General features: G+C 40.3%; 1 protein-coding gene across 4 annotated transcripts in view; it reads left to right on the forward strand.

The window, feature by feature from the left end:
- The window catches only part of LOC308138141 (A-type potassium channel modulatory protein KCNIP2-like), a gene marked incomplete at both ends in the record, with an annotated part of 93,280 nt that overhangs the window by 69,763 nt on the left and 11,505 nt on the right, over nucleotides 1-12,012 (forward strand). For 2 of the 4 annotated variants that reach the window (XM_080507124.1, XM_080507127.1), the window contains one exon: nucleotides 3,863-3,968. The exons of the other annotated variants lie outside the window; for them this stretch is intronic. In XM_080507124.1, coding sequence (XP_080363250.1) covers nucleotides 3,863-3,968 — 106 coding nt within the window. Of the gene's footprint in view, nucleotides 1-3,862; nucleotides 3,969-12,012 lie in introns of those variants that run through there. 4 annotated transcript variants of the gene reach the window in all.

Raw genomic sequence — 12,012 nt, forward strand, 5'->3', positions numbered from 1 at the left:
ATGCACGGCCATATTTCTCTTTCTGTCTTACCTTCGTTTGTGCGCGTGTGGTTCAATAATTCTCTGTTTACATCTGCCCTGTCTTCAGCGCTCCTGTGTACATTACTGCCGTGGAGAGAAATCTCAGTGTGTTTGACTTCATAACATATATGGGAAGCGTGACGTCAAACAAGATCAGCTTTCCTGCCATCTTGTCTGACTTTTGTGTGACTGTGTGTACTGATGTGTGCCTGCGCATGTGTGTCTTTAGACATTACAGTGACCCACATGGTCCGTGCTGATGGCGCTTGTATGACAGACATCTCCATAATGAGGCCTGCCGCTGTTGTTGGAAATGCAGCAGCAGAAATGTCGAGAAAGAGAAACAACAGGAGAAGTGAATGCAGACATTGCACATTTGTCAAAACCCTGCTGCCTCACCTCTCTCAACCAGCCCTCTTTTTAAGGAAAAGGAGCACCAAGGGAAACTGGGCAGGAGAGTGTGACAAAGAGGGAACACACCATGCTTTTCCCTCCGTTGTTATTTTTGCAGCACAAGGGGAAGTGATACCCTCACTGGGAACCATGCTGGGAGGGGCAGGACATCAGATGTTGGGTAATGGCAGCAGCCTGCACACAGTCCTGTAACTGCTTTACTTATTTCAGTCTCACTTGATGACTGTCAAGAGATTTTTAAGACAGGGAATGACTCACCCAGAGCCTGCATCTTCTGATGACAGCTGATCATTTTAGCATAGGATGTGATAAAGAAGCTAACTACATTTTGTCTTAATCTTGAGCTTTTTCACTCCTGGTTGAAATTGAATTATGTTGTTCCTAATAGCATTTTATGTTTTATATGGAATCCCCTATTTTTGATGATGATGATGATGATCATGATCATAGCTGAACCACAGATTCCCAGGCTTACTGTAACCGATGATACATTGAGGAGAAAAAAAAGTACATAATGTTTATGCAAAAATCAATAGAATCTAATTAGCAAACAATGTAATGGATTTGTACGCTTTTGTACTCGCTTCCCTTCAACATTGTTTTTTTTTAGTGAGGGACACATGAATTCTTAGGACATTGTTTTAATGTTTTAACTTTACTTTCTGATAGATGCAAAACTAAAAAACATTTTAAAAAGAAAGAAAATGTGCTTAGTACATCATGGTATTTATCTGTAGTAACGTCAGTAACAGCATACAGTTCATATTATTCTTCATGAACCTGCCAATTTTGCTAAATGTTCAGTTTTTTTCCCCCTGAGTTTTGTTGTTGGCTCTGTTCTTTTTGTTGCCCAACCATTGCACTCACAAACCCTTTGTGGGGACTTTTCCATATTCGACTCATGTTACACCCAGCAGTAGCTTTTGAGCCAATGACATTGCTGCTGTATCAGATCACGCTCTCGCCCAAATGGCAGTAAAAGAAAGAGGCTGCGATAACACCCGAAAACATTGGTGCGTGAATATTTGCCTGCTATCAAAAGAATGCTTTATTTTCAAACCGTACAGTATGAGTTTTTAAAATCAGCTGGCAAAGAAGCTAGCTATTCCTCATAAATATAGAAGGCCTTGCATAATATCCCTTTTCAAAGGACATTACATGATTATTTTGTCCAAAGAAATTCTACCAAAATGTCAATGTTTACCCAATTTTCTCACAGTATTTTGTTTTATATATATATATATTTTTTATTTTTTTTTAATTGACAGCCTCGTGTCATAGTTTTGCGACAAACTATAAAATGACCTTAATGTGCTTATACCTACACAATCTAAAGTCAGATACAGATTTTTTTTCAAGTAACTACTACTTATGATCTTGTTTTGTGCAAGTTTTTTTGTGCATGGTAATCACTTCATTCTGCTGGAGTTACATCAGTTAGCAGGAATCCAGATGGCGGTAAACAAACATTATTCTATTAATGTTTGAGTTAATTAACTGACTTTCAAGTGTAAGTGCTCCAGTGGAGTACAGTTTTCAGCAGTCATGCAGAACTCTGCACAAAAACACCTGTTCTTGAAAGACATGGATTTCATCATCTAATGATGATGAGAGAAACCAAACAGTTGAAATATAAAATATCAGCATGTACACAGCAGAAGACAGCAAGATAAATTTAACATTTATTCATGAGCTGTGAATACAGCTCCTCTGAATTCCTGATGTCAAGTTTATGATGTCATGCATGATATTTGTTTGTCCAATTACCTGTAAAACTGTGAAAAAGACTTTCAAGGATTCGAAAACATTTTGTCATACCAGAACACTGTTACATGATTTTTTTTTTTGGGGGGGGGAGGGCTCAATCTAAGTACAGCCTATGGGTCGAAGGCCGATCAAAGGTCCAGGTAGAGTAACTGCACCAGGTGGGTGAGAGCTGTGTGGACCACTGATGACATCATCAAAGTAGCCATTCTTCATGTAGCCATATTGATGAGGGTCCACAGCGATGTCAATGGACTCTTTCATAAGGACGATAACCAGCCTCCCAAAGCGGCTCAAAGTGAGCGTAGAACCTGTCGACGGTTTCAGGCACAGAGGGTTCTCTTGCATATGCTCCCAGGGTCATTGGTGACATAAATGACCCTGGATTTTCTGGGCATATGTGGCTTTGGCTCTCTTGATGCCTGCCATCAGCTGGCCACTGGTCCTGGTGCATCACTTGCCTTGAAGGCAGCATCCCTGGCTCTCAGCAGAGTTCTGACCTCTGCATTAAACCAGGGTGTCCGGTTTGGGTTGGTGGTGCTGGTGACATCATCGGCACATACGAAGATGAATCTGAGGATAGATGATCTGTGGTCCTCAAGATCCACCTCAACTGTGTGGCTGCCCCCCTGTAGACCTGCCAGTCTGTACACTGAAAACAGTGCTGCAGCACGGGAGCAGCATCACTCGGTCACTTGCCCATTGATCTCTGATAGCAACACATTTAAAAAGTTAATGAGACATTGTATCGACTGCCAGAGGCAGTGCAGAACAGATGCTGCAGTCTTAATACAACAAAAACACACATTTGAGATGGTATTTCACTTAATGTAAATATATTCTCTTTCCATTGGTTGAATTTGCCGTGAAGTCAGTTTTCCAGTTTCCAAGGAAACTACATTAGGCAAATCAATCAAGGTAATGTCACTGAGAGGATAAGCACAGCTCAACTATACCCCTCTCTGAAACAATCCATTTCTGATGTTGTGTGTCTGCATCTCTGGTCTCTGATCCTTTCTCTCTCCCTCCCTCTCTTGCGTGATTTGCCTTGCTCTCTCGCTCTCTCTATCTCTCTCTCTCTCTCTCTCTCTCTCTCATTTTCTCATCCATCTCCCACTCATCGTCTCCCCCTCTATCTGCTACCTCTCCCTCTCACTCACTCTCTCCCTCTTTCCCCCTCACAACACTCGCTTCCTGACAACCACTGCCAAAGGACTAAGAGGCGCAACACATCCCCAGATTCCATCACTTGATGTTGGGCCGAAAGAAGAAATAGAGGAAGATTAAAAAAAAACTAAAAACTTTACCCCAGGTGTTTCAGCAACTTGGATTTTATTTTTCAGCAGCCTGTAGCTACCTGTAGATACCTACAAAAGGATAAAAGGGTTATCCGAGACCAAGTTTTGCATGGCGAAAGAAAAATGCAAATTAGTGATAGACAAGGAGATTGAGATTTTCATATTCTTGTAGTTTACCAACTTTTTTAGTCTCCGAATCTGAACAGTGGATAAAAGCGAGGCAGAAGGTGGTTGTCGGCTGAAGTTGTGAAGTTTACTCAGGTTGGGTGTCGTTGGCCGGATCTTGCATTGCTGGCCAGTTTTGGAACAACCAGACGGGGCTTGTTGGTACAGCGCTGGGCGATGACAGACACTGCCCTCCCAAGATGTTGACTCTGGATGGCTTGGAGATGATCGCAGTGCTGGTGGTCATGGGTCTCTTCATCAAAGTCTTGGAGCAGTTTGGGATGTTCGAGCCTGTCGGTGGGGAAGGTAATGTTTTCGTTTTTTTGAAGGGAGAGGGTTGTAATGGGACAGTTTATGCACAGGTCTGTGCATAAACACAGATTACTTTTATTTGCTCTGCCCACTCACTCCTGAGTAGGCTGTAGTCCTGACTAAGGGTCTCTCTCTCTCTCTCTCTCTCTCTCTCTCTCTCTCTCTCTCTCTCTCTCTCTCTCTCTCTCCGTCTCCCTCAAACATACATAGAGAGTAACTTTAGCTGTGTGTGTGGCCTCTGTCTGCCCCAGGGGTGTGAGCTTTTACCTTTTAATCGATAACACTATGGACAGAATGGGTCTGAGTGCTGTGCTGATGCTCTTGTCTGACTGAATGTCAGCCTTACTCCTAGTGCTTGCATTAGCTTACAGTCACAATATGGATGTGTGTAAACTTATAATTATTGCTTATTTTTAATGAGGGAAAATACTTGGCTGAGATGGACTGTTGTATTTCGATGCCTTTTTCTCAATAAATGTCATCACACTACGAACTATAAAACAGGCATAGCTTCATAGGGACCCTCATTGATTTGTGGTTAATTAGGAGTTAACCGTATATGCAGATAGGTCAATTCCCAGCTGTATTTCTTGAGCATAGTTTGATCAGTGAATGTCTATTTCTGAATTATACATTCACTATCAATACTAACTGCAGGTGATTATAAATTTCACTAAAAACTCCTTGTCTTGCTTTGGCTCATATCCAAGATCCGTCAACACGTTCCAAGGCCTTGTTTGGCCAGTTTTATCAGGATGACCCATGTATTGTCCCCAAAAGACCAATCTTCTTTGCTTTATTCACACACAGTTATCTCTCATCTGTTCGTGACAACAGAACAGATGGGATTCTTATCGCCAGATTTTTCTCTGCTCATTGTCCAGAGTGTCCTGCAAGTGAAAGTAGCCCTCTGTCAGGGCTTTTAGTTGTTTTCTCAAGATGAACATGAGCACTGGCCATCATACGTTTGAGTCATGGTTTGAGGGGCAATCCTGCACCTTGTTCAGTTAAACATAGAGTACAAACTCAGTAGATTAAAAAGTGACCTTAAGGATTATTCTGGACACTGCTCTATAATAGGAAATCTCCATCCCTGATGTACCTGCTGGAATGCACCCAGTAGTGAAGGTGTGCCAACAGTGCATCTCATCTGAAAAAAAAAAACTATTTTCTGTTGTCTATACCACAGCACTTTCCATAAACATGCTGCAAGATTCAAACAAACACAGAGACTCACTGGGGTTCAATGTGTGCTTCCATTATACTCTGAGCATCAGTCGGAAATATATTTTGACCATACTTTATAGTAAATAGCTGCCTTAATAAGTGTGTGTCTGTGTGTGTGTGTGTGTGTGTGTGTGTGGGGGGGGGGGGGGGGGGGGGGGGCACCACTTCTGTGCCAACTCTCCAAGTACTTAAGCTAATGAATTTTTTTAATGGCTGAGTGAAATCCGGATGGCAGAATGTCTAAACTTGTCTGAGTATCTGCAAAATCACTGGAAGGTTCAGTAACTTCATGTATGCAGAATTCATAGTTCTTTCACAGAGAAAGCAAAAAAAAAATCCCAGCTCATATTCTGGATATGGAGACTATTCTGATCATATATTGGTCGACCGGGCAGCTCATTTACTTTGTTCACATTTATACTTTGAAAACTTGTTGACACTTTCCCCACCGTTTTCCTCTCTGGTCAGGTGGGTTGTTGAGTTTGGTCTATGCATGACAGAAGGACGACAAACAGGTTCCTGCAAAGGTTAAAATGTTTGAATCTGTAACCCATCACTAATCAAGTGCCACCTTTTGGAAGGAGAGTAAAAAGCCATAAAGTATTTGTTGTAGTTGAAATGCACTCTCTTCTGCCTCCTTGGAAGGCTCATTATACCAGACCCGTTCTGAGTCATGTTCTGAGGAGACCAAGCGAGACAAGTAAAATAAAGAAAGTGCGATTCCCATTACTTTAATGAGCTGTGCTGCTGAACCTGCACTGATTAAACACACATACATACTGAATGCTCATCCTTTGGTGGGTAAATAGGGGAAAAAAGACTGGACGGGTGTGATTGAGGATGCATGCAGTCTATGTGAGGAGCACTCTGTTGTGAATGTTTACGAGGTCCTGATAGATTCAACGCTAATGGCTGGTGGCTGGACTGAGTTCTTCAGAAGTTTATGAGGTAGAAATTGAAGGAATGTTTTGGACTCTTCTGAATGGCAATGTGCCTGAGAAAAGTCTTTTTCTAGCAACGCAGCATTTTCCCCCTGCTTACAGTTGTTCCCTGGGTAGAATTTGTTGATTTTAGCTGACTTGAGGAATAAACAAACAAAAATCTCTCTTAAGGTGTTTGGCAGTACTAAATATAGTAGTTTGTGTCCTCCTACCTGCTCCTGACAGAGGTTTATTCCTTCCTGTCGCACTGTGGGTATATGTTACTAATTACAAACTATTTAAAAGCTTAGGTCTCCTGTCTGTGGTGTAATGCACTGTGGTGTTTCTGGTCACTCATTTCTTGAATGCAAAATGTGGCTACTTGCCATATCCATTGCGGGTTCTTTCTCTCTTTAATTTGAGGGGAAATTGACCTGGCACAGAAATTGATGATGGAGCAGATGTCAAGGGCATGCTGAAGCACTGTTTTATCACTTCTTCTATGGTTTTAATGCTGTGATATCAAAATGTATCTTAGATTAGCTGCAGAATATAAATTATATTTCCCAAAATTCAGAGGATGTGTTATTTGACTTTAAACAAAGAGGCTTTGCTTTCCCATTTCTGTTTGTTTCACATCAGCCTACAGATAACAATGTGAGGATTAATTGGTTCAGAGAGCAATGGAGTCAATGGAATCAAGGAGACAACCAGAGTCTGAACAAGAACAAATAAATAAATAAAACATTTTGAAATGATGTTGGTGCGTCTCCTCCATTAGGACATACTATGAGTATGTCTTCACATTCACAGGGTGTTTGGGGGAAAAAAAGTATTTTACTGTAAGTTTATCAACAGAACAACATCATAATCATGTGTGGAGTTTGCATGATTTCCTCCTACTCATAGTCCAAAAACATACATTTGAGGCAAACTGGTGCCTCTATTTTCCCTATAGATGTGAATATGTCCTACTACAGTTTTTTCTCTTTACATCTCTAAAAAAATATGTCAATATGTGTGTGCATCACTTACCCTGTTGCCTCAAATTGAAAGCAACAGGCCCACCCTGCAGTTGATCACAACTGACATAATATTTTAATTGTGTACAATATAGAAAGAAAGAAAGATCAGTTATACCTCATTGACGTCTACAATTTTATATAACAGCTATTATTTTGTGAATGTTCAGTGATAAATCAGAATAATCTGATGTTTATACATTTATGTCTCTGGGTAAATGCCATATTTTTATGCCCACTCCGGAACAACATCCTTATGTTGTTTACAATCAGGCTCCACAAAGAATTTTTCCTGCTCAGAAGGACATTTGCCTGAGACACTTGGCTAAACAGTGTGTGTGCGTGCGTGCGTGCGTGCGTGCATGTGTGTGTGTGTTTTGTGTACGAGCATATATGTGTATGAGAGAGCAACAGTATGATGAGAGTATGAAGGAGAAGGATAAGTGCAGGTAAATTGCATAGCGGTCAGCAGAAGACCCATTTGTGTCCAAGCTTGTCCATCTACCCTCATTGTAATTGTCCTTCAGCTAGGTAGGCTAATGGACAATGGTGTGTGTGTGTGTGTGTGTGTGTGTGTGTGTGTGTGTGTGTGTGTGTGTGTGTGTGTGTGTGTGTGTGTGTGTGTGTGTGTGTGTGTGTGTGTGTGTGTGTGTGTGTGTGTGTGTGTGTGTGTGTGTGTGTGTGTGTGTGTGTGTGTGTGTGTGTGTGTGTGTGTGTGTTCTCTTTTTCTCTCTCTAAACTCCTTTCATGGTATTGTTGTGTACGGTGCTAGCTGGTTGACACAGGCATTTTGAGACCATGGAAATTGCATTTAATATTTCAAGAAACATTTTTCTAAACGTCACATTGAGTTTTTGTTTGTTTTCCACATGTATGAGGCGTTTAACTCCAGGAGTTTTGATTCTATGCTGTTGGGTAAAGTTGAAACAAGGGCAGGTTTAAAGGCAGTGTAGCCTCTATAAGTGGTTGAGACAACAGGTATTCCGATTGTGGCAAACACTATAAACAGTAATAAAACTGCAGGGAGAGTGTCCTTGTTGCCCTTGTCTGAAGCGCTTTCTTCCACTGCCCCTCTGATAGCGAGCCAGTGAGAAGATGAGAACCTGGGACACGGGAGGATCAGACAAGAGGATATTTAATACGCAACACTCTCTCTCTCTCTCTCTCTCTCTCTCTCTCTCTCTCTCTCTCTCTCTCTCTCTCTTTCTTTCTATCCTCCTTCATTCCTCTCTACCTGTTTCTCTCTTCTTTTCTCTATTTCTCTCACTCTCCCTGTCTTCTGTTTCTATCTACCATTCCTTTGGTTTCCCTTCCTTCCATTTGATTATAGTAGTCGCGTGTGTGTGTGTGTGTGTGTGTGTGTGTGTGTGTGTGTGTGTGTGTGTGTGTGTGTGTGTGTGTGTGTGCGTGTTCTTATGCAGGTGCACTGTGGATGAAAGAACACAAGTCATTGACGTTCTCTTGCTCTTCCTCTAACGCACGTCTGCAAGCAGATGATAACATTGAGAACAAACTAATGAATACACACATACATACACACGCATGCACTCCCGCACGCATGCACACAAACAACCTTGAAAGCATCCCTCACTGGCTTATTAGAATTTGAAAGATTTGCATTAGCACAGCTTAGCAGAATGTCTGAAGACATTTTTCCTCAAAGCAGCTTAACCCATAATTGTTCTGCTATTTTGTGAAGCTGTGTTTAGTTTTCTATGGAAGAACTTCAGACACAGGAAAAACAAGTAAGAAATATTGGCATAATATTTCCCAGCTTTAAAGGCAACATTCCCAAGCAAAGCGCACAATAGGTAGATATGATGGCTTTGAAAGCAGTTATGACTTGAAAAGCTCCAAAATCGAAGACGAACAAAGTTCAAGGTCCCAGATTAATCATTGGCTGAGAGTATAATGTATTATCTTTCCCACAAGCGGCAATGACTGTGAAAACATTAAAAAATCTGTTACATGGAGACAGTATTGAATTTCCAGACGATCAATGTGTACATTGAACAACTCAGCTTGTCCTTCGTTATTGGTAAATTGTGCAACAGACTCAATATGAGGAGTTACTTTCACTTTGAAACGTTCTTACTTTTCAGTAGCATCATGCTTAAGTTTTATCTTTTCAATACCAGTCGAAGTCCATGGGCTGCCACCAGTGATGTTTACAGCGTCGGCCATTACCTGCGGTAAAGCTGCAGTGTCAAGAATATTGCCCCATTCATTAGGCACATTGAGAGTATTAAGGGTAGCCAGTCAAGGTAAGTGGTCATGAATAATGAAAATTTAATGTAAGTATCTTCTAAAACATCCTATAGAGGAGAGACAGGGAACTGGATAATAAAGGAAATTGAATCTGGGAAGAAAAAAAAAAAGATAACTTCTTGGAAATAAAATATAAAAATTGGGTAAAGCTACTGTTTCTTGACAAAATAATGCCAGCTACTGTGATGTGATCTCACGACCATACTATTTATGCTATACTCGTGTTTCGAAATCCATTCCATTTGACTAAAATTCCTTCTGAATAGTACTATTACTTAAAGTGTATCCTTGTCTATTGTTTGGAGTGACCTTGATGCATTTAAGTTGTTTGAAAGTTTTAAATGTTTCCTTACCAAAAGAAACAAACTTAAACTCTGAATATTTCAGTCATCGTTTTTGAAAATGTCCGTCACCATATATCTTTGTCTATTCTTTCTTCTTTTGCCCAACGCAGTATGAAAAGACCAAAAAATTATCGCCAAACAATTCATTTGGAGACAGAGTTCAAGGTTCAAGGTTCAAGGTGTTTTTATTCGTCATATCGCCAGTAAAAGCCAGGTTTCACGGAGAGTGAAATTCTTATTTTGCCGTTCACGCTGAAGCCGACCTATATAAATAAGTATATGCACAAGATAATAAAATGTGGCTATTGATCACCCAGTCTTACAGCATCTATATAAAATTTAAGGGTTCTATCATTATGTCATTGATTACTGTTCTGATCTTTTAAATCATTTAATTTCAGTAGCATTTTTAAACTTGTTTTTAAACAAGAAAACTGGTGACGTTTACCTAAACATTACACTGTGGCTTGTGACATTGTGAAATTTCCTGAATAACAAGCTACTATGACAGGGACATAGTAATTTGTTATTCTGTAGTTACTAAATGTAGTTAGTTTTCTTCATAATGTAGTTTGAGTGACAGTAATTACCCGTTTTGTCATCGTGTTCTTTTTAGAAATGTGTTTTTCACCAGCTAAAAGCAAACCACTGGAGGGCTGAGATTTCAAAGTTGTACCTGCTACAGTGTTGTTGTTGTTTGTTTGTTTGTTTTGGGGCATTTTTTTGTTCTTCCTGTTTGGAGTATCGATCTGTCAGGATGTTTTTCTGATTTGGCTTCTGGCAGGAAACTGCTTAGCAGAGTGTTTATTATTTGATGGAAAAAGGTTCAGAAAATTGTTGCGAACGATGCAAATCGCGTTTGGATTGACGACCTCTCACCACTCAAAAACTCAGGATGCACTTGAAAAGCATAACAGCAGCTAAGTGCCAAAGTGAAGTTCAAAGTACAACTTAGTGTTGTTTGCTTCGCTGTGGGTTTGATCTTAGACCATGTTCTAACAACCAAGCTGACACTGTCCCCTCTCAGTACTGTGTGCACGCTGGTTCTGGAAACCTTTTAATAGCTTGTGATCGTTCATTAGTTCCCACTGTTGACCTGTCTCTGGAGCTGAATTTAAATGAAGGGAGAGCAGAGATGAGCATCACTGTTGGAATAGTGAGTTGCTAATCGGATGTCCTACCTTTTACTGCCCTCTGCAGGTGTAGAAGTTAATTACTGCAATGTGAGCTCCGAGTAGGTCAGCGATCTCGTACTTGGTTGTGTCATCAAGACCTTTAGTAAGTAAGCCCTGTTCAGTTTGATTTCTACGACTGTTGGGTCCATTATTAGATAATCAGATGATTATTTTTTTAATTAAATAACTTTCTGGAATTTATTTTAAATGTCACAAAATATTAGATATATAACTGGAAAGCTTTGAAAAATATGTTTTAGATTTTTGTCTGAGTCAAATATGAAAGATACATGTATTCCTGCACTGTGTTGTATCAATTATCTAGTGAAAAAGAACAGTGATGTACAAGAGGAAGTTCATGAATTTATGTGAAGTAGCCCATGTTTGGGTATATATAAGTGTTATCAACTCATTTTAAAGTTCCACTGTAAATTATACCATTTTAAATCCATGCTGGGTGAAAATATCTATCCGACTGTTGATATAGCAAAAGGCAAGATCAGTCCGATTCTACTGTCTTTCCTGGTGATTCGTGCGTTTTGTCCTTTTAAACTGAAGGGACTCTGTAAAGGAAATCCTGTTTTGTTCCACATTGCCATTTTAAAAATATCCCCAAAACCTAATGATCTATGGAAATGGATCTCTTATTTCACTTATCTAATTGGAAACACACTGGCCAATTTTTAGCCCCATTTGTCAATGACCTCCGCTGTGTCTCATTACACACAGACACACACACACGCACACACACTATCATGCTCTCAATTCTTTCTCGCTTAGACATTTTAATCAGTTTTGAGAGAAATAATTGCCCAGGTAGACATCTAAATATGGAGGTATTTCAATTACATGGTGTGTCTGGCTGCGGGCAAACTATGCTAATCAACTAAGACTGATTGACCTAATGTTTTATTACCGTGTGTGTGTGTGTGTGTGTGTGTGTGTGTGTGTGTGTGTGTGTGTGTGTGTGTGTGTGTGTGTGTGTGTGTGTGTGTGTGTGTGTGTGTGTGTGTGTGTGTGTGTGTGTGTGTGTGTGTGTGTGTGTGTGTGTGTGTGTGTGTTTTAATGTCAACATCTACCAT

This window comes from Blennius ocellaris (assembly GCF_963422515.1).
Source record: "Blennius ocellaris genome assembly, chromosome: 13".
NCBI lineage: Eukaryota > Metazoa > Chordata > Actinopteri > Blenniiformes > Blenniidae > Blennius > Blennius ocellaris.